The sequence below is a fragment of the Astatotilapia calliptera genome, chromosome 11, assembly GCF_964374335.1.
Source record: "Astatotilapia calliptera chromosome 11, fAstCal68.1, whole genome shotgun sequence".
Lineage (NCBI taxonomy): Eukaryota > Metazoa > Chordata > Actinopteri > Cichliformes > Cichlidae > Astatotilapia > Astatotilapia calliptera.
The window spans coordinates 2,899,025-2,922,536 of NC_137432.1; the positions used below are offsets into that span (position 1 = coordinate 2,899,025).

The 23,512-nt window shown below is 43.8% G+C and overlaps 1 protein-coding gene and 3 long non-coding RNA genes across 6 annotated transcripts in view; 1 reads left to right on the forward strand and 3 right to left on the reverse strand.

Annotated features, from left to right (window-relative positions):
• The window catches only part of LOC113031387 (aldehyde dehydrogenase, mitochondrial), a 37,679-nt gene extending 33,408 nt beyond the window's left edge, over positions 1 to 4,271 (forward strand). For 2 of the 3 annotated variants that reach the window (XM_080307734.1, XM_080307735.1), the window contains 2 exons: positions 438 to 520; positions 4,051 to 4,271. In XM_080307734.1, the coding sequence (XP_080163860.1) occupies positions 438 to 520; positions 4,051 to 4,054 (87 nt within the window). In that variant the 3' untranslated portion in view covers positions 4,055 to 4,271. The remainder of the gene's footprint in view (positions 1 to 437; positions 521 to 4,050) is intronic. The other variant, XM_026183428.2, reaches the window with a different exon arrangement.
• The window catches only part of LOC145431714 (uncharacterized), a 196,955-nt gene that overhangs the window by 125,723 nt on the left and 47,720 nt on the right, over positions 1 to 23,512 (reverse strand). The window lies entirely within an intron of this gene.
• On the reverse strand, positions 11,948 to 12,838 carry LOC113031388 (uncharacterized). The gene is made up of 2 exons (XR_003273729.2): positions 12,698 to 12,838; positions 11,948 to 12,181 (listed from the first exon to the last, which is right to left on the reverse strand). It is a non-coding gene; the product is annotated as an uncharacterized LOC113031388 (long non-coding RNA).
• Positions 17,399 to 22,273, reverse strand: LOC145431715 (uncharacterized). The gene is made up of 2 exons (XR_013911995.1): positions 21,971 to 22,273; positions 17,399 to 18,105 (listed from the first exon to the last, which is right to left on the reverse strand). It is a non-coding gene; the product is annotated as an uncharacterized LOC145431715 (long non-coding RNA).

Here is a 23,512-nt window from a genome sequence, read left to right on the forward strand (position 1 = left end):
TGCCAAATTCAAGGCCCGCCAGCCGAACGTGGCCCGCCACATCATTTTATGTGACCTGCGAGTGATTGTGCAAGACTGTCTTAAAATAAGTTTACTGTATACTGCTCAAAAGCACAGTGACTGCAAACTACATCTCCCACAATGCATTTCAATTATTTGAACCTCAGTGCAGCCAGGAGCAGGGGTGAGAGGCAGAAGATAAGATGAAAGGAATAAAAGACACACAGATACAGTTGTAAACAAGTTATACCTGCTGTAAGGTGCAGTGTAATCAGTGGAAGTCCACCAGAGGTAGGAATGTAGGTCGCATCATACTATGGTAAATATGGTTTATAAATAGGAGGGAATGTTATTTATAACTACAGTATAAAAACGTCCATGTAGTTTATCGTGATGTCCCGGAGGATCTGTTAAATATAGACGTGTGGTCTCCACAGAAACGTCAGAATCTCAGCTCAAAGCTCGTCAAACCATTTCAACGACCAACAAAAAGCCCAAACAGCAAACGATTAAAGAGCAGGTAAACAGATTGTGTAAAAAGATGCAAACATGGATCCCGTTGGGTAATGGTAAATGGACTAGTTCTTATATAGCGCTTTTCCACTCTTCTGAGCACTCAAAGCGCTTCACACCCATTCGCACAAGCACAACTGACATTCACACACATTCATACTCCGATGAATGCATCGGAGAGCAATTTCGGGTTAGTATCTTGCCCAAGGATATTTGGCATGCAGACTAGGGGGAAGCCGGGAATCGAACCACCAACCTTCCGATCAGTAGATGACCTGCTCTACCACCTGAGCTACAGCCACCCGTGCAGGAAGGGTGGGTGCAGGAAGCCGACATCTCACATCGTCACCAAACGTCCCTGAACCAGCAGCAAAAGAAGACCACACTACACGTCTGAAAAACATTGAATTCCCTCTTGCTTTGGATGCCACCACGATTAAACCGCACAGCTCTATCTGTGTGTGCTGCGAGACCAGGCTCCCATCAAAAATCTGTTTTCTGTTATTTGTTTGCTTATTACGCACCAGTCTATCGTTGTGTACAGAGCTGTCAGCTGCTGTTTTCCCCCAAAAATGACAAAAAAGCCAAATTTTTGCTATTTAGTACCAAAAAAATTCAACTTGCAAAACGCTTAATTATGTCTCCAATAAACCCTCTGCACTATATAGAAATGTTTATGACTACAACAAACTACAACAGCCAAAAAATGGTCAGTGTGAACAATGAGCTACCACCACGTCTACACATGCGTCTTACAGCATATGTAACTTGTATTTTACACATTTATTTCTTCCAATTTAAGTCCAAAGAGTCAAGCTGACAGCTTTCTTTCTTTTTCACAGCAGCTTTTTCTTTATTAGGTAGAAAAACAGTTAAATATGTCTGGCTGTTTAAGATCAAAGTGGGCTGCATGCCTCAGAGGTTGATGCAGGAGGGAGCGCGTGTGAGTCTCAGGAAATGATCTAATCACGCTTTTTCTGGCAGAAATTCTGATTTCAGTTCAACTCGTGATTTTCTTCAAATTAAGCTTCAGCACAAAATTCACAGCGTACAGTAACATTTACAAGCATGACAGAAAATGACGTCATTTCATCAAAACAATAAATGCTGTTACTCTAATGTATGACGAAAACTAACGTGGTTTCAAATGTATTTATTAATAAGGAACATGCAGGTACAGCCTTTAAAGCTTTTGACCAGTTATTACAAATGAAGAACTAAAAGGACCATTTTTGACTTAACTTAAAAAAGTGCAAAAAATCCTTTATTATGTGAAGTTACAGTTAAGTAAAATACAACAGAAACCGTATTTGGTGAGACACCATGTCACAGTGTGTTATGGCACCTCTTAACTGTCCTCTGGTTCTGCTTAATAAATAACGCTACAGATCCTGGGTCAGTCAGGAGCGCTGCAAAAAACCGCAGCTTTGGGCGTCACATGATCGCGCTGTCTGAAATCGCAGTTTTGATCAGAGAACGATCAATCGTTCAGCCTTCTGTGGCTAGAGAGGAAAGGCTTGGCTTGCATATCTTAAACTCGGTCTTCTAATCAGGGTCGTAGTATCAGCTGAGCGTTTAATTAGGCTCAGTTATCAGCATTAGTTATGCAGTATGTTAGAAAGGATTAAGTCATATAAAATCGATCGTTGTCAAACCCATAAAGAATCATTTTATTGTGTTCAGTCAGACTGAGTCACAAATATTTGTGTCAAAGATTTGATACCTGGGAATAATGTTTCTGCACCGTAGGGATGGGTATCGTTTAGGTTTTATCCGATACCAGTACCAAACCGGTACTTTTGAAACGGTGCCGGTGTTTAAACGGTGCTCAAACCGGTGCTTAAAGAATGGAGAACACAAAATTGGTCCAAAAACCTCTCATGTTCAGCTGGTTTTTTGTAAAAAGATAACAATGTTAGCCTTTTCTGCAGCTATGGGGCATATATGGCATCACTCTTGGCTGGAAGCAGTGCTTAAACAATGGAAAAAACACAAACTTTGTCCAAAAACCTCTCATGTTTAACTGTTTTCCACTTTTTCTTTGGTCATTTTAGCCTTTTTAGCCAGGGTGAAGGGAGTATCTGCCATCAAACAAGAAGACAGCCGCATGTAGCTATGATGATGTTTGCTAGTTCACCTTACATGCATTCATGTAATAACGTGGTTAGCCTACTCAGCGTAAATTACACACGAACATGAAGCTACTCACGCAGAGAAGAACGGCTGCTGCTGCATCATCATCCTCATCATTTCTGCTACACTGGCAGGGCTAGGGGCCAGGACTCTACTCTTCGGGGTTTTTGGGGGATGTTGCTAACTCCGGGTCAGATAACAGGCAACCCACGCACAGTAGATGTGCTCGGTGTGAGGTCTCGCAGCAAGCTATCAAATACGGCGCATTGCTGGGCTTTAAAAAAAAAACCGCTATGCGTCGCCAGGTGTTTCATTGGATTCGAGGTGTTACCTCCTTTGACAGTATCACAGTATCAGCTTAAAGCACTTGTTGCTGCTGAGTTTGCATCTTTTGCTGTGAAGTACAGCCAGACTTTTGACCGCTTCGCCTTGGGCATTTTAATCTGTAGCTCTGCTCTAACAGAACGTATGTACCTGGCCCCGCCTACTATCCTCAGAAACGTAAAATGATTGGCTAGAAGTGTATCACAGCTCAGGAAAAAAAAGCACCGAAATAAAGCACCGAAATGTGCACTGCTTTTCAGTCTGGTTACTACCGTTTATGTCAGAACACACCGGTACCCATCCCTACTGCACCGTGTACAAAAACAGGACGTAACAGAGTCATCCTTTAATATTAAATATAATATTAGGTCACAGTAGGGATGGGACTTTTTGAAAACACTGAGTGCAGCGATGCACTCCTCAAACACGACTCTGAAGTTTGCAGACAACACAAACGTGGTGGGTTTTATACCAAACAATGAGAGGGGCACCTCTCCCTGTTTGTTGAACAACCTGCTGATTAACACCAGCAAGACCAAGGAGGTCATAGTCGACTACAGGAGGTCCAGGAGGACAGAGCACCCACCTCTCCTCATCCGAGGAGCCTCCACAAAGCCTCTTCTTCCTCAGGAAACTGAAGCGGGCTGGACTCCCCCCCGTTTGCTCAGAGCTTTTTACAGAGGAAGGCCAGTCGTATTGCTGCTGACCCCACTCTCCCAGGACTGTTCATCGCTGCCATCGAGGTCACGGCATAGTTACATAGAAACCCCCACCTGAGGGACAGCTTTCTGCCAAGAGCTGTGAAAGCCATCTGTCCACCTGCCCTTCCCTCTGCTTCCCTGCACACACACTCACATCCAGTCGCTGCACTCTCGAGACTTCTGCCTGTGTTTTTCACTTTTTGCCCTTTTTTAAAATCTTACTTATGTATTTATTGATCTTTTGTTTTCTTTATCAGCGAGGGCATCACAGTAAGTTTTGTAATGTTTTAGTAACATAATGACAATAAATGTGATGCACCCTGTGATGCAGTGTACATTAGACATTTCTTACATGTTGACAGCCTGCTCGTGCTTTCAGGTGACCATCAAGGTACTGCAAAAGAATTCTTAGACGTGTGCAGTGAGACGGGACGACAGCTGACTGAAAGAGATGCAGAGAAGATAAACTGTCCTCTGGTACACAAGCAGTACCAACCTGCTGAAGCGAGGTGGAATCAGAATTTGATCGTATTACTGCAGCTGTATGTAGAGAGTCTGTGGACTTGTCTCTCATTTTTCATAATAAATTGATTTGAGTCACTCTGCTTCATGTGTGTGTGTGCAAACTCGCAGACGACCAATTACACTGTTGAAAAATGAAAGCACATTTTAATCAGAGTAGCATCAATCAGGTAAACATCTGTGAGTGTTAAATAGTTTCAGCTGCTGTGCTGTTAATGAAATTAACAGCAGGTGCAACAATGAGACAAACCCTAAAGCAGCAGCGGTTTAACAGGTGGAGGACACTCGTGTTTTTCTCTGCTCATCTTTTTAAAACTAGTTCTGAATTTGGCTCAGGCCAGTTTCACTACTGATATCAAGACGTGATACCTGGACACAGCACGGGTTGCACAGGTAGCTGCTCCAGGATGGCTCATCAACACGTGCCATACAGTTTGCCGTGTCTCCAGCACAGGCTGCAGAGGATGAAGGAGATTCCAGAAAACAGGCAGTTAGAGCAGCTTTCACTCTCTGACCAGAAACAGACTTCGTAGAGTGGCCTGAGTGCCTCATGTCCTCTGGTTGGCCCCGTCCTTACTGCCTGGGAGTGTGGACTGCCTCGAGTAGCTATCAATATGAAGAAGTGAAGCTTTTTCTTCATATGTGAATTATATGGACATTGAGGCTGTGGACAGCTACAGGTACCTTGGTGTTCATCTGAACAATAGACTGGACTGGACTCATAACTCAGACGCCCTCTACAGGAAAGGGCAGAGCAGGCTGTACCTGCTGCGGAGACTCAGGTCGTTTGGGGTGGAGGGCCCACTCCTGAAGACCTTCTATGACTCTGTGGTGGCTTCTGCTATCTTTTATGGTGTGGTCTGCTGGGGCGGCAGCATCTCTGCTGGGGACAGGAAGAGACTGAACAGGGTGATCCGAAGGGCCAGCTCTGTTCTAGGATGCCCTCTGGACCCAGTGGAGGTGGTGAGTGACAGGAGAACGGCGGCTAAGCTGTCATCCCTGATGGACAACGTCTCCCACCCCATGCAGCAGACTGTGACAGCACTGAGCAGCTCCTTCAGTGGGAGACTGCGGCACCCACGGTGTGGGACGGAGAGATTTCGCAGGTCTTTCCTCCCCACTGCTGTCAGACTCCATAATAAAGACTTTAACTGATCAAGCACACACATCCATACATGTGCAATAAGACTAAGTGCAATAATCCTTTCTGTCATCGTTGTATTTTTACTCAGTTGTATATAGTATTTGTATTCTATTTTTATCTTATTGTATATTTTTATTATATTTTATTCTACTGTATATAGTATTTTATTTTATTCTATTCTGTACAGCTGTGTACTGTATTTATTCTTATTGTATTCTAATTTTTGCCTCATAACTTTTGCACTGTCCACTTCCTGCTGTGACAAAAGAAATTTCCCACGTGTGGGACTAATAAAGGTTATCTTATCTTATCTTATTATTTAACTACTTAGAGCCATAGTTATGCTAAACACAACAAGTAGTCGTTGAATTCAACAATTACCATTACATCCAGAACTGATTGTGGAATGACTGCTTCAGCTCTAGCTCTGGTTCAGCTTCTACATTTAAATATCGCGGGCTTCATGTGAGCCTTCGACTGAAACCTTGTGCTGCCAAAAAAAAAAGAAGAAAAACCCGCCAAAAAGCCCTGAATCAGATGTTACAGTCATGTAATCCAAGTGCATTTCACCTGAACCTGAAGCAGCATCGTGGAGTCTGCTACCAGTAAATTCATGTTCGGCTGCCATTGCTCCTCCAGTAGAGCTTCAAACTCCGCTAGTACAGAATTAAAGCAGATAACTCGTCTTTGCAGATTAGGTCCTGCTTAGCTCGACACCTGTCTGCATATGCAGATGTTCCTTTTCCGTTAACAGAAGTTCCTGCTTGTTGTGTCATCCTGTTCAACATCGTGTCCATTTATGAATGCACTGAAGAACTACCAGTATGCATGCTGCCACACCAAGCACCATTACTATCACTTTCATGCTGGATTGTGATGCTGGCAGCACTACAACTAACTTTATTACCATTGGGGCAAATTGGAACAGTGCCACAAATATTTAATACCGAAACCTGACCTTCTTGCAGTAATAGTGTTGATGCTAGATAAGTCATCATTGAGAGTTGGGAGCCTTCACCGTCTCCTGAGCAGATGTGGTCTGCTCATGTCTGCCCTTATCATTCTGTCTGTTCTCAGTTCCTTTATTAGCACGTGTGCCATTTCCATCATTTCCGTCAGCTCAGTTTCTGCGTTTCCTGTTCACCACCTGCATCCAGTCGCCAGTGTTCCTCAGCATCATCATCTTTTTCCTTACTGTGATCAATCTTTGTCTTTCATGGAGGAACAGCCATGATTTCTTGTCCTGGTGGACTCATTCTCTACATGTTTATCCAACAAACCACATTCCTGCCAACCCAGATCATTTAATCCTCTAAGCCACATTCAATTTAAAAAACAAACAAACAATACAAACGTATCAAATTTCTCCCAGGGGCAGTAAGGTCCAAAGCAGTGTTATGATTTAAGTCAAAGCAGTTTGTTACTGGGAACAAGGGAGAGTCCGTGGGAAACTTTGATTTGATTTTCAAGCTGCTTTTCCCCCCAGTTTCTGACTCCAGTAGAGCTTATCCAGAGGTCTTAGTTTTTGAACGCGACTACCTCTTATTGTACATCAGGAAACTCGAACCACAGGGACGCCTGCAGAATAATAGCTAAGTATGATACTAAAGAGCGTGGGTGAGCGTCTGGTGGCTGGGCCTTAGTCCATGGGGCCCGGCTGGGCACAGTCCAAAAAAGGGACATTGGCCCATCCTCCTGCAGGCCCACCACCCGCAGGAGGCGCCGTAGGGGTCGGGTGCAATGTGTGCCTGGTGGCGGCCAGGAGCAGAGGTCATGGGGGACTGATCCCCAGCTACCAAGTGTGACCAGGAGATATTTTATTTTGTATTCTTATGATCACAGTTATAATTAGAAATATCAATCATTAATCATTTACCATTGTGGAATCTGATGACAGTATAATCTTTGTTTTATATCTATGGTAATCTGAGTAAAGATTAATGTATGCAGGTTATCATCATTGTAATCAAGTCTCAAATGGTATCCACAGCATTGTATTCACCGTCCATAACTGGAGGGCCCAGCAGGACCTTGTTCTAATTCATTTGCAGGCCTACATCAGAACATGCACATAGAGAGTTATGTAAACACGCACGTTCACCCTTATTTACACAGGGAGGTCATGTCAGGACATTCTCTAGTTGGACACACAGGCTCACAGAACTGCACAACATGACATGTCACACACTTGTTTTTCTCTAAAGTATCATCTGATGTTTGTATAAGGAGAACTTTGGACTATGGGGAGACTGTTATCATTTCCAGTAAGGTCTAACTGTGTGATGTCATCATGGGTTATATAAGGATGGGGAACGGTCCACTCTTTGGAGATCTGTGGCTGTACGCTTGTCTTCCCATGCTTCTGTCTTAGAAGTGTGTAATAAAGATCACTATTCTGACATCTACTGAGACCATGCAGTCGTTTGTCTTCTCCTCAAAACTCGAATCATGACACAAGACTAGCAGTCACAGGAGACCCCGGGGCAGACCCAGGACACTCTGGAGAGATTATATCTCTTGGCTGGCCTGGGAACGCCTTGGTGTTCCCCCGGATAAGCTGGAGGAGGTGGCTGAGGAGAGGGAGGTCTGGGCTTCTCTGCTTAGGCTGCTGCCCCTGCAACCCGGCCCCGGATAACCGTAATATGATGGATGGATGGGTGTATTCGTCACCTAGAGATTTCTGAGGACACCGCCTGTGAACAACACTAATCTTGTACTGGTTAATGTACTCCAGTTACAGGTTATCTTCAGAGAAATAAATGAAAGGGGAAACACAGCAGTACATTTTGTTCAAATGACACAATTTTGCACTTTACATTTAGGTCATATTTGCTAACCTGCCAGCAGCCTCGTTGTAGTTTCAGGACTTTGCAGTGAAACTAACGGACACTCAACAGCAGAGGTACAGCACCTGTACACAGACAGGGTCAAATTAATCCTCAGGGGTCCTTCTTGGACACACACACACACACACACACACACACACACACACACACACACACACACGCGCGCGCACACACACACACGCACGCACACACACACACACACACACACACACACACACACACACAGGTTTTCATCTTATTTGTGAAACTTCTTTGAAGAGAAAGGCATCCACAGAGAACCTGAGCACACTGTGCCCACCTGACAGGAACTGGGAGCGTCTGCCTTCTGTTCTGCTGTCGATGTGGAGAACCAACTACAGTAAGAAATGTGTATGACAGTTCCTGCAAGCAACACACCCACCCGTAGTCTCTAATGTCCACTCTAGGCATGGGGTTTGGATCTTTTGAGCTTGTAACATAGCACAAGTCCACATAAAGCCTTTCCCCAGCCATAAGAACTTCCACCTGGACCAAAAAATACACAAAATACCTGAGAAGATAGAGTGCCCTGAAGAAAGGGGCCCTTACTGGGCTGTTCAGATGAAAACCTTGGATCACCCCTTTGTGCATGAGTAAAAAAAGAAAGAAAAAACTTTGTAGGATTGTGCATTAGAACAGTGTGAATTCATTGCAGTGCTTCTGTAAAATGCAATTTCTAACAACATTTTATATGATTTGCCAAATGACTTTTTTAAATAAGTACTAAATTGGTTCATTTAATTTTAAAATCACTCTTTCAAAGTCTGCTTTGTAGATGTGAGGAAGCAGTTTAAGAGTCTGAATGCTCGAAAAGCTCCCGGCCCAGACGGTGTGTCTCCTGCCACCCTCAGACACTGTGCAAACGAGCTGGCCCCAGTGTTTTCTGGCATTTTCAACTCCTCACTGCAGGCATGTCATGTGCCTGCCTGCTTCAAGTCCTCTACCATAATCCCTGTCCCCAAGAAACCTAGGATCACTGGACTAAATGACTACAGACCCGTGGCTCTGACATCTGTGGTCATGAAGTCCTTTGAGCGCCTAGTTCTCTCCCATCTCAAGACCCTCACGCCCCCCTCCTGGACCCCCTGCAGTTTGCATATAGAGCCAACAGGTCTGTAGACGACGCCATCAACATGGCCCTACACTTCATCCTGCAGCATCTGGACTCCCCAGGAACCTACGCCAGGATCCTGTTTGTGGACTTCAGCTCTGCCTTCAACACCATCCTTCCAGACCATCTCCGAGGCAAGCTTTCCCAGATGAATGTGCCTGATCCCATCTGCCGGTGGATCACTGACTTCCTGACGGACAGGAAGCAGCACGTGAGGCTGGGAAAGAATGTCTCGGACTCCCGGACCATCAGCACCGGCTCCCCTCAGGGCTGTGTTCTTTCTCCTCTGCTCTTCTCCCTGTACACCAACTGCTGCACCTCCACCCACCAGTCTGTCAAGCTAATCAAGTTCGCAGATGACACCACCGTCATTGGGCTCATCTCTGACGGGGACGAGTCTGCCTACAGGAGGGAGGTTGAACGTCTGGTGTCCTGGTGCAGCCACAACAACCTGGTGCTGAATGCCCAGAAGACAGTGGAGATTATTGTGGACTTCAGGAAGCACACAGCCCCACTCACCCCCATCATCCTGACTGACACCCCCATCACCTCTGTGGACTCATTCCGCTTCCTGGGTACCACCATCACCCAGGACCTGAAGTGGGAGCCCACCATCACCTCCGTCATCAAGAAAGCCCAGCAGAGGATGTACTTCCTGAGGCAGCTGAAGAAATTCAACCTGCCAACACGGACGATGATGCAGTTCTACACCGCAATCATCGAGTCCATCCTCACCTCCTCCATCACCGTGTGGTACGCTGGAGCCACTATCAGGGACAAACAGAGACTGCAGCGTGTTGTGCGCTCTGCTGAGAAGGTGATTGGCTGCAGACTCCCATCTTTGCAGGACCTGTACACCTCCAGGACATTGCGGCGTGCAGCTCGGATCTCAGCTGACCCTTCTCACCCTGGACACAGTCTGTTTGACCTGCTCCCCTCAGGCAGGAGGCTCCGGTCCATTCGCACCAGAACCTCTCGCCATAAGAACAGTTTCTTCCCCTCTGCTGTTGGACACATGAACAATAACCACATGATTGTCCCCGCCACTAACACATGACCCTACGCTGTGTTCACTGCATCATTCCATGTTTGGCACTGATCACCACCTGCACTCATGTATATATCATGTATATATCATGTATATATCTATCTACTTAGCACTTTTAACTCTTATTTTTATGTTTATTTAAGCGTTATCTGACGGTATGTTTGCACTAAGTACTGCAGCAATTTCCTAATGTTGTAAACCTGCTCAACATTTGCCAATAAAACCCTTTCTGATTTTTTTCTCTCCCTTAGAGATAGGGTGAGAAGTTCAGCCATCCGAGAGGGGCTCAGAGTAGAGCCGCTGCTCCTGCGCATAAAAGGAGCCAGCTGAGATGGTTCGGGCATCTGAAAAGGATGCCCCCTGGGCGCCTCCTGGGTGAGGTTTTCCTGGCATGTCCCACCGGGAGGAGGCCTTGAGGCAGACCCAGGACACGCTGGACAGATTATATCTCTCGGCTGGCCTGGGAACGCCTTGGTGTTCCCCCGGATAAGCTGGAGGAGGTGGCTGGGGAGAGGGAGGTCTGGGCCTCTTTGCTGCTGCCCACGCGACCCGGCCCCGGATAAGTGGAAGAAAATGGATGGATGATTACTATTATTATTACTGCTACTAATACTATCTATTTCACCTTTCGATTTTTCTAACTGTAACATCTGCTCTTACCAGCAGCACTTTATACATAGAGTAAATTAATCCTGAGCATGACTGAATTCAGATTATTGGTGCTGCCCTCCACAACAGATCCAGTTTCTCATGTTGCCTTCAAATAAATATGCAATCCTTCTGCATTAAATTACTTGTAAAAATGCCTCTGAGTTCATCAGGCTAACATTTAGCAGCTGTATGATATGAAAATAACAAAAGAAGTGTTTTATAGCTGGAAAACATTTCACTTACCAGAGCTGGACACTTGGTGGGTGCACAGAAACGTAAGTGAGGAGGAAACCAGAAGAATAAAATGAAAAAACATTGTCCCAGCTAGATTTCTGGAAATCAAATGTGTTGAAGAAAATTATGAAAGATGAAGTCCAAAGGTGCCTTGAAAGGGAATGGGCTCTGAGTTTCCTGCTTTGCTTTTCTGTTGCAGAGAACAATGCTGGCAGTGAAGGCTGTTTTTGTTTTCCAGCACTGCATCCGCTCGTTTCGTTATAGCAGCCATGCCTTCAGTGAAAGCGAGTGTCGTAAAATCACCAAACAGGAAGCCCGACAGAGGCCGGTCAGGTCTGCTTCCTGGGAAGGTTCCCATGTATCCCTCTGCAGAATACTTTTTTCAACTGCCCTTACATAATGTGAGTAAGTATGGAGCGTTACACCTTTTTAACAGGGCTTTAGAGAAAACGTAAGAACAGCAGTTTTGTGAGTCAGCCCTCGACTGGTTATAGTCTGTTCAGATGCTGACACGACAAGGATAGAAAGACCCTCACATAATAATAATAATAATAATAATAATTTCTATTTATAAAGCGCCTTTCAAGACACCCAAGGACACTTTACAATAGGATAAAACACGTAATGAAAAAATGACAAAATGAAGAACAATAACACAAAAACACAAGATAAAATTTACAAACAGTGGGTTCACAGTAAATATGCAGATTTGCAGACATTTCACTTTTATCTCTTCTTTTAAGCTTCATTAAAATCCATTTTTTCTTTCTGACATACAAAGCATTTATGAAAGTAATCTGACTGTTAAAAAAGTAAATCTTAAAATGAGACATACACAGCAGGCGCTCAGCTGGATGTGTAGAGACAGAGCCGTTCTGCAAACTCTGACTAGAGAGTCCGTTTGGGAGATGAATCCTGAACCACTTTGACTCAGGTCTGCTGACACAAAAGATCAGAATAATGAAGATTTCTGGTCATTTCCAAGGTTCACCTGAATCGATCAGACTGAGCACCCTTCACTGGCACGAGAAGCTATAGGTCCTGTTATCTTGGACACCATAAACACCACCTCGCTCTCTGTCCAGTATTCACATTTAACACCAGCAGAGCTTTTCACACAGCATGCAACTGGAAAAAGCAGTTTACATATTGCATTTGATTGCATTTAGTGCTGGATCATGTTTCGTCTGTTTTACTGAATAAATCTGTTGCCTGTGTGCTGCATTTTGTTTTTCTCACATTATAAAAGAACTAATCAGGTAGAGAAACAAGATGCACATGGTCACAACTTAATTAAAAACGTTGTTTTATACTTTACACAGTTCAAAAGGTAAAATATAGTAACAAAAGGAAAGAATTTGGAGTTGGTATATGACCTGATGTCTCAACGATATATTTTCACAGCCGGACTAAGAAAAAAAAGTAAACTTGTGTTTTGAGCCCTGAACTTACTTTTTGAATAAATTCTTCTTCTTTCAACACCTCCCTTTAGAAATCAAATGCCTACACCATCATGATCTTGTTGCAATAATGATCGGCGGTGGGCTGGGGTGTTTATCTGAGTATCTCCTCGGCTTGCTCCCTGTACGTTGGGGTTTGGAGTGGGTCTGTTTCCTGCGTCTTGGGAAGCAGGTTGTGACTGTCGTTTGTGCCAGAGTACCTGGCTTTCTTGGAACCCCTGGATGGAGTTCTTGAGGGTGCTCCACTTGAGGACTCCGTCGTACTTAGAGACTTCAGTGCTCATGTGGGAAACAAGAGTGAGACTGGAGGGGCGTGATTGAGAGGAACGGCCTCCCAGATCTGAACCCGAGCGGTGTCCTGTTACTGGACTTCTGTGCAAACACTATGTTGTAACATAAGGGCGTCCGTAAGTGCACGTGGCACCAGAACACTCTCGGCCAGGAAAGCTTCCACTTGGGTGGTCTCAGAATTTCATCTCAGCTTTTCACAGATGTTGTGGTTCTATTGGCTTCATCAGGTGACGGCCTCCAGCTCACACTGGAGTGCAACCGAGTGCAAAGTGCTGGGAATGAGAATCGGCACCTCCGAATCTGAGGCCATGGTCTGCAACTGGAAAAGGGTGGAGTGCCCACTCCAGGTCAGGGACGAGTTCCTGTTTATTTGTTTATCATGGTGTGTTCACGAGCGATGGGAGAGGGGAGCGGGAGATCAACAAATGGATTGGTGCAGCGATGTGGACTCTGCACCAGATCGTATCAATATATCGGTCGAGCTACATCCCTGCCCTCACCTATGGTCACGGGCTGTAAGTAATGACCAAAAGAACGAGATCATGGATACAAGTGGTGGAAATGAGCTTCCTCCTAAGGGTGGCAATCTTTCAATCTTTACAATACAGCAGAATAGCCCATTATTGTTATTGTACAACTGACTGGTTACCACAGGCAGATAATATAGCAGAGCTGGTCCATTTATGCTGTATACAGTATAAATGGACCAGCTCTGCTATATTATGTAACTACGGCCAACACAGTATACTTCCTTACTTACATCTTTTCCTTTCTTTTCAACTCTTATCAGTCACTCAATGTTTAAATTCTTAGTATTTTTTTAAAAACTGCTTCTCAGGTGGGGTATCAGCCCATAAATGATGCTCAGATCACACTTTTGGAATAGATGCTGCTATTTCTGCAACCAGATTTCCTCAATATTTAATGACTGAGCTGCTGGTCATCATCAAGCTATTTGTCGTACATCAGTAAAGGGGCTCTGTAGCTTCATGATTAGTTTGCGGTTTTTCTTCCTTCACTTTGATTTGTGTTTGTGGACATATAATGTGTGTAACAGGGCGTGGTTGGTGGCACGGTTGCGAAGGGAGGCTGACACAGCGGAGCTCCATCAGTTCAGTTGTGTTGTTGTTGTGTGTGTGCAGCTGGGGCTGAGGGCTGGAAGAGACAAAAACTGAGTAAAAAGTGTAGTAAAGTGCGATCTGTGTGGTCGGGTCCGTCATTCATTGTCACTATGTGCAATGTACACTTTCCATTAATCTCACAGTGGAAAATTCCTGGAAATCAAAGTCAAATGTTTATCAGTAGAAGAATCAGACTCCTGTTAAACATTATATTTGTACTAAATGTGTGTGTAAATATGGTGTCTGTAGATTTGTGACGGTGTTTCTGTTGTAGTTTATTCCTGTATGAATATTAAAAACTTGACTGAAAGTATTAAAAATGTATTTGCATTGCTTTACAGAAAAAGGGAAAAATGGTAGGACTGTGGGGGAAAGCGTGATCACCTCAGTTAAACAACTGGTGTAATTCTATTAGGTTCATCTTTAAGGAACTCTGCATGTCTCCAAATAGCTTTGAATGTCTTTGAAATGAGAAGAATACAAATAGAAAAAGACAAAAAGTGGACACATGCAGACAAAGTAAAGAGATGAATATTCAGTAAGCTATAAAGATCCAAAGCTCTCTCAGTTTTTCTCAAATGTGTGTGAGGACTGCTTGTTTGTGTTCTTGGATGCACTTAGTAAATCCAACAGCTCAGCTATTTGTTGTTTGTTGTTTGGAAAAGTTGCAGGAAGAACAAAACTTCTTAAACAGTAAATGAAACAAAGCACAAATTCAAAGTTGTTTTTTTTCATTTTATTTTTGTTTTTTAACTCAAAATGTCCTGTTGTAACTGGACTTTTTGAGTTAAGAAACAGAACAAATCCCAACAACACTTCCCTCATGGTGCTTTATATTGTAAAGTCAGACCCTACAATAATGCACAAAGACTCCAACCCCCTAGAGCAGGCACTTTGGCGACAGTGGGAAGGAAAAACTCACTTATAAAGAGAGAAACCTCCGGCAGACCCAGGCTCTGGGATGGGGTGGCCATCTGCCTCGGCCAGTTGGTGATGAGGGAAGGAAGTTGGGAAAAAAGAGTAGTTATTTTTAACCACTCTGGTTTCAAAATGACATTTAGAAAGCCCAATTGAAATGAATATTTGAAGCCAATTTAAGAGTTTTCTCACATAATCACATGCACGTGTTGGTTAGACTTTAGCGTGCACATGAGAAAGCCCTAAAGATGATGTTTTGGCTCCTCAATTTTGCATGTTTTTTGAAGCTGCTGACGATTGCTTCATCCATTACTGGGTTTCTTGACCACATTAAGAGTACTGGAGAATCCCACCTGTCATGGAGTTCATTGTATATTGTCAGGGCGAGTTCTCCAATGTTCTCCAAGGACATTTTGTACTTTTTTGACAAGATTTTGTTCCAGATCTTCTGGAAAAGCCTCTCTGCAATGAACTCGGATGCTACTGGATTCATTGTCATCGTCTCATTTCCTTCGCTGATGGCGTGCATTACCAGATCTTTGGTCACATTTTTTACAACTTCCTTGTACTCTTGCCTGTCTTTAGAGACACTGAGTACTCTTGCTGGTAATGCCAACAGGTGTTTGGTGAAGATTGAGACGGTAATATTGTCAAGCTGTTCCCTCAGATTAAAGATCAAAAGGTTTTCTTTGCAGTTGTGTGTTTTGCAAAGATCTTTGAGAATGGCCTTGCCCACTTTGAAAATGCTGTTGTGGGATAAATTCAAGTGTTTCTCCTCAACTTCAGGCCAGATTTTCTCAATCAGACGACGGCTGATGCAGTTAGGAGTGAGGCGCTCTGTGAAGATCTTGTATTTGGAGGAGACTTTTTCTTTGGCCAGTAAAACCACCAACTGAACAACCCAGTTGACGCGCACCTTTTTCTGCAGCTTCAGTGTCTTTTCCAAAGCTGATACTTCAGCCTGGTTGGTCTCATCTTTGAATACAAACTGCACTTCTTCTAACACTTGTTTTTCCTGTCCAGTTTGTTTCTTTGCGTCCTCTACCATTGTCTTCTCCTCTGACAGGACTTTCTTATTTTCTTCCTCCTCGACCTCCAGGTCGCCCAGTGTACTCTTTGGCAGAGTGCACACTAATTCTGGTTTTGCTTGTTGGTCACTCGTGTTTGACATTTAAGCTACGATGTTACAATGAGTCAGACATTCAAATGTGACTGAGGGTAGCAGAACAAAATCTCATCCAGTGAATCGCTCGTGACTATAAGAAACGCGCTGGTCCAGTGTGGGTTTCACCTGCAATTTATAGACCTGAGTTGACTGTGACGTCACGGCCTGGTTCTTTTGCCTTTCATCTTTGAATCAGGCCCCGCCCACAACAACGTTCCCTATTGGCTCTTTGAAAATAGGTAACGCCCATAAAGAACGGGCTGTCGGAGTTTCTGACGTCATGGCCCGATTCTCTCTCCTTTAATGTTTGAAACAGGCCCGAAAATACGGTGGCCCTGAGAGGCCAAACGGACTGCAACTTCAGAAAACACTTGCAAAAAGAAAAATGCTGCAAAAAGAAAAATGCTGCAGAAAGAAAAACGCTGCAAAAGCACACACAGCACAACGGAAATGTTTCTGGGGAGACAATAACCAGACGGACCAGTTGCACGAACCAAAACATGTATGTATGGCTGTTTCCCAATTCAGGGTCTGCAGCCTTAAAGGTCCTCAAGGGCCGCACTCAAAGACCGCTGAGGCCGGAAGTGTGAGGCTTGTAGGCTTGTGAGATGGGACGGTCTGCCCAGGTTGCCTAGCAACCATGATACTAACAGCTGGAAACGTTTCATACAGCTTTGTTTGACAGAAATGAAGGAGAACATATTTTGTACATTTGTTTCTACATGAGCTCTGTGTGATTAGCTGAGTATCTGAGGCTGAGACCACAGGACTGTAAACATGATTGTTGGGCTTCATGTCTGTGCTGAACAGTCATTTAAGATTAGCTAGTAAATAACAATTAGCTGATGTTGTTCATGAGACTAAAGTCATCTCACTGTGGTAATGTAAATATAATATGGCCAATATTATATTAATCATTATTAGTTATTACAGCAGTGAACTTGAACTCTGTGCCAAACACTGAGCTTCAGTAAAGATTCAAGTTGCAGTTATTTATATTTCCTGTCACCTTAAATCTTCACTTAAACACAAGTATCTGTGACAGTGTATATATAGATGTATTATATATATAAGAGACAAATATTGTTCTTTTAATATGTTGGCATTACTAAATTTGGCTCAATGCTTACATACATGTGTAAAAAGGAAAATGTAGGAGCTGTGATAACTGTGTCTGATAGAATGAAGAGTCGACTGATATATGAAATATTCCTTTATTGGGTGAGAAAATCAGACCATGTCATAACTGCTGTAAGTCACACAGAATAGACATCAGGGCCTTAAACAGGCTGACGTCTGCTAAATGGGTCAAACTGGGCAGAAAGTCTACAAACACATAACATCCTTATAGAATATGATGTGACACTATAGATCAACTTAGCTCAGAATATATAAAGCATATAAACAGTTACAGCAATATGATGCAACAAACACAGCAGCTACTGATCCAAAATACTCAAAGCTTCATAGAACTGAAACCAACATTTATTTTTAGCTCCATTCTGCTGCTGATACAGACTTTAGGTTTCTGAACATTAAACTTGTTGCTGCCTTTCATAGTGTGTAACTTGAAGGCCCTGAGTACTCTGAGTACTTTCTCCCACACTGGAAACACTGGGATGATCACATTATTTGAACATTACCTAATAAGACTGATTCAGCACAGACAGTTATGTTAAACTTTCCTAGCAGTCCTTCACAAACAGGGAACAGTCTGTCTATTCTCTCCATCTGTCAGCTGCTGCTGGCTCTTCCTCCTCCTCTTCCTCACACACTGCTGAGTTTGTCCTGGTGGATCATCAGGGCTGCAAAGCCTCACAGATGATGTGCAGCAGTGGGTTCCTCAGTCTGTCCTCACTCTGGACACTTGCAGTCGTCACACATGGAAATCAAATGTGTGATAAGCTGCAGGATTCAAACACAAGTGTAACTTATAAACACATGTTCATACTTTTATTCCACAATCAGAGAGAAAGAAACAGAGAGAGAGTGCAGGACAGACAGACAGGTGACAGTCTCAGGTGTACACACTGCTACAAACAGGAGGATTTAGTGTTTGTGTTATTACGAGTGTAAACAAGAAGAGTTCCAGATGGTGCAGTGGACACATGTGTGACTGCTGTGATTAAAGCATCTTTCTTTCAGCTTAACGAGTGAACCGTCAGCTAGTTCAAACACACGTTAAAGTCCGTTTGGCTGACACCACCGAACAGAGGCAGCAATATAACACAGCTAACATTAACAGTGCAGTGGATCCTGCTTGTGCCGTCATATTCAGGACTGCAAACCGAGCAGCATCACTGACTTTCAGCTTGTTGTGTTTGTGGATATATGACTGACTTTAATTATCCATAAATCATCAGATTCTCTGTAAGATTAAAGTCAACTATTGAACGGTGGATATTTTGAAGTAAAGGCTTTAAAACCAAGTTAGTACAAACGTCACTAATGTCACATAACTTTGCCGACATGTGGCCAACAGCAATGTTTTAATTAGTGATGGGACGTTCTGTATCGAGGCTTCGAAGCTTGTGTCGAGTAATGGAGGGGGCGTTTCCGCGATGCGCGTATCGAGGCTTGCTTCATTTATGGGAGGAGCTGAAAATGATGACGTCCGAAGCCTCGCTGCCCGGCTGTACCACGTGACTGGTTCATGAAGTGGTTCGAACTTTGCCGCGAGATATGACAGCGATATAAACCCTCAGACTTCATTCAAAATGTGGGTGTTTGATGGAGAGTTGTTAGTGAGAGTTTGGAGACAGTTTGGAGGTTTATGAGAGTGAGGAGAGAAAGTCAGGAGAGAATGGAGCCAGCTAAGAAGAGGAGGATGTCCTCCCCTGTGTGGGAACATTTTGATCTTATTCCTCCCAACAAGGTATGTAAATTTCTACAGAAGATGTATTTTCATGATACTGATGGTGCAATACAATTTATGTTGAGCTGTCTGTACTTTTGTACAAGGTGAAGTGTTTGCTATGTGCCAGGCAGCTGGGATGTAACAACAACACCTCATCCATGCTTAGGCACTACAGAGCTTTGCATGAGAATAAGGGGAACACCGATTGTGGAGCAAGACCAGGTGAGCCATCAAATGCCATGATAATATAGCATGCAGTAATGTTACTAAATGATATAACAATATTATACAACTGTAATAAGTGACGTGTGTGATATTTATATCTGAGCTTTGTCTTTATTGTCTTTCCTCAGGAGAACAATCTCCAATAGATGAAGACCTGGTTAGCAACAATGCTAGTGCTAGCGGCGCTAACGGCTGCAGACAGGAAGATACTGCCAGCACCGGAAACGTGCTCGTCATCTCCGAGCATGAAGTAAGGAGAGCTTTCAGGAGAGTGAACACCAGGAAAGCAGCAGGACCAGACGGCATCCCAGGTCGTATCCTCAGAGACTGCGCATACCAGCTAGCTCCTGTGTTCACTGAGATATTCAACATCTCTTTATCTCAGTCGGTGATCCCCACATGCTTCAAAGAGTCCATCATTGTTCCTGTCCCGAAGAAACCCCACCCTGCTTCTCTCAATGACTATCGCCCTGTAGCCCTCACCTCAGTAGTGATGAAGTGCTTTGAACGCCTGGTCAGAGACTTCATCATTTCTTCACTACCAGACACACTGGACCCACTACAGTTCGCTTACCGTCCAAATCGTTCCACAGACGATGCCATCTCTCATCTCCTCCACACATCACTCACTCACTTGGACACTAGAAGGGGGAATTATGTTAAAATGCTCTTCATAGACTACAGCTCTGCATTTAACACCATAATTCCCTCCACACTCACCACCAAGCTGGAGCATCTGGGACTCAGCTCATCTATGTGTCTGTGGATCTCCAACTTCCTAACTGGCAGACCACAGGCAGTAAGGATGGGCGGACATGTCTCAGCCTCCACCACTCTCAGCACTGGAGCCCCCCAGGGGTGTGTTCTGAGCCCCCTGCTGTACTCTTTGTACACATATGACTGTGTGGCCACTACCAGCTCCACCACCATCATCAAGTTTGCTGACGACACCGTCGTGGTGGGCCTGATCTCTGATAACAACGAGACGGCCTACCTGAAGGAGATTAGGAATCTGGAGAACTGGTGCCAGAGGAACAACCTCCTTCTAAACGTCAGTAAGACAAAGGAGCTGATAGTGGACTTCAGCACTAAGCAGGAGAGGAACTACCAGACCCCCGTCATCAACGAGTGCCCAGTGGAGAGAGTGGACAGCTTCAAATACCTCGGAGTTCACATCACGCAGGACCTGTCATGGTCCTGTCACATCAACACCGTGGTGAAAAAGGCCCGACAGCGTCTACCACCTCAGACGCTTGAGAGACTTCCAACTGCCCTCCAAGGTGCTCAGGAGCTTTTACTCGTGCACCATAGAGAGCATCCTGACGGGAAACATCTTAACCTGGTTCGGGAACAGCACCATGCAGGACAGACGAGCTCTACAGAGGGTTGTGCGGTCAGCTGAGCGCACCATCCGCTCCGAGCTCCCTGACCTGCACTCAATCTACAGCAGGCGGTGCTGGACCAAGGCCAGGAAGATCGTGAAGGACCTCAGCCATCCCAACAACAGACTGTTCTCTCTGCTGAGGTCAGGAAAGCGATTCCCCTCCCTGAAGACCAACACAGAGAGACTGAGGAGGAGCTTCTTCCCGCAGGCGATACGGTCTCTCAATCACACCACCACACAGTACTGACCCACACATATGGTTCTTACACACACACTGGACTTTCTGGACTTTGTTTTCACTTCATTACTTAAATCACTTTAAGCATATTTGCACTGCACAAGACATAATGTGGATTGCACAACACTGGTCACTATATTCTTCATTTCCAGTTAATACTTGCACAGCTGCTGTTATTGTGTATATATTTATTTATATTTCTTCATACATTCTTATATAGTTCTATATTGTGTATTTTGTTGTACAGTTATTTAATTTATATATTTTATCTTATTCTTCCCAGTTAAATTTACCCTTCATTCTAATTTGTGTTGTACAGTTATTTCATTTTTAACCTTAATTTATATTTTATTCCTTCCTAGTTAAATTTACCCTTTTTAATTTTTCATATTTATTTCCTATCTTATTCATAGCCTTTTCCTTTTTTGTTTTTTCTTTAGGTCACGAGCAGTTGTCCAAGCATTTCACTACATATCGTACTGTGTATGACTGTGTACGTGACAAATAAAATTTGAATTTGAATTTGGTGATTGAGGACTCCCAGCCATTTAGCATTGTGGAGGACAAAGGATTCAAAAGATTTGTTAAATCATTAAATCCTAGCTATGTTCTCCCCACTAAAAGGTCATAAAAGCAGTGAAAATTTAGTTTTTACAGAATAAAATGTGAACAGGCAGGACTGTAGCTGTCCACACCCCAACCACACCTCACCTCACAGTAAATGATCATTTCCATTTTAAGCATGTCCAAATAATCATTTTCCATACTGCCAGTATAAATATACACAGTATACTGCCATCACTACAATATACATGTTTTACACACTCCTTTTGTTGTTGACATTTACAGGCTGTGTGCAAAAGGCCACACTCTTTAAATTCATGCCAATTAATATTTTTACGTCCAGTAGGTGTCCTACTAGAGCAAATGAAGCTTCAAGAAGCTTTGCGCTGGGGTGAACCAAGCTTCAGTGCTTCATGAAGCTTCATCTGCCCATCACTAGTTTTAATGTTCCTCATTATTAAACATTTGCACATAAATAAGTGACATAATATTCAGAACTTACTTTTGAAAGTTTACTCTTTGGCTGCTCCACTTCTTTGAAGTGTCTCCCAGTCCCAGTGCACTTGTTAGCATGTTTTGGTTCGTGCAACTGGTCCGTCTGGTTATTGTCTCCCCAGAAACATTTCCGTTGTGCTGTGTGTGCTTTTGCAGCGTTTTTCTTTCTGCAGCATTTTTCTTTTTGCAGCATTTTTCTTTTTGCAAGTGTTTTCTGAAGTTGCAGTCCGTTTGGCCTCTCAGGGCCACCGTATTTTCGGGCCTGTTTCAAACATTAAAGGAGAGAGAATCGGGCCATGACGTCAGAAACTCCGACAGCCCGTTCTTTATGGGCGTTACCTATTTTCAAAGAGCCAATAGGGAACGTTGTTGTGGGCGGGGCCTGATTCAAAGATGAAAGGCAAGAGAACCAGGCCGTGACGTCACAGTCAACTCAGGTCTATAAATTGCAGGTGAAACCCACACTGGACCAGCGCGTTTCTTATAGTCACGAGCGATTCACTGGATGAGATTTTGTTCTGCTACCCTCAGTCACATTTGAATGTCTGACTCATTGTAACATCGTAGCTTAAATGTCAAACACGAGTGACCAACAAGCAAAACCAGAATTAGTGTGCACTCTGCCAAAGAGTACACTGGGCGACCTGGAGGTCGAGGAGGAAGAAAATAAGAAAGTCCTGTCAGAGGAGAAGACAATGGTAGAGGACGCAAAGAAACAAACTGGACAGGAAAAACAAGTGTTAGAAGAAGTGCAGTTTGTATTCAAAGATGAGACCAACCAGGCTGAAGTATCAGCTTTGGAAAAGACACTGAAGCTGCAGAAAAAGGTGCGCGTCAACTGGGTTGTTCAGTTGGTGGTTTTACTGGCCAAAGAAAAAGTCTCCTCCAAATACAAGATCTTCACAGAGCGCCTCACTCCTAACTGCATCAGCCGTCGTCTGATTGAGAAAATCTGGCCTGAAGTTGAGGAGAAACACTTGAATTTATCCCACAACAGCATTTTCAAAGTGGGCAAGGCCATTCTCAAAGATCTTTGCAAAACACACAACTGCAAAGAAAACCTTTTGATCTTTAATCTGAGGGAACAGCTTGACAATATTACCGTCTCAATCTTCACCAAACACCTGTTGGCATTACCAGCAAGAGTACTCAGTGTCTCTAAAGACAGGCAAGAGTACAAGGAAGTTGTAAAAAATGTGACCAAAGATCTGGTAATGCACGCCATCAGCGAAGGAAATGAGACGATGACAATGAATCCAGTAGCATCCGAGTTCATTGCAGAGAGGCTTTTCCAGAAGATCTGGAACAAAATCTTGTCAAAAAAGTACAAAATGTCCTTGGAGAACATTGGAGAACTCGCCCTGACAATATACAATGAACTCCATGACAGGTGGGATTCTCCAGTACTCTTAATGTGGTCAAGAAACCCAGTAATGGATGAAGCAATCGTCAGCAGCTTCAAAAAACATGCAAAATTGAGGAGCCAAAACATCATCTTTAGGGCTTTCTCATGTGCACGCTAAAGTCTAACCAACACGTGCATGTGATT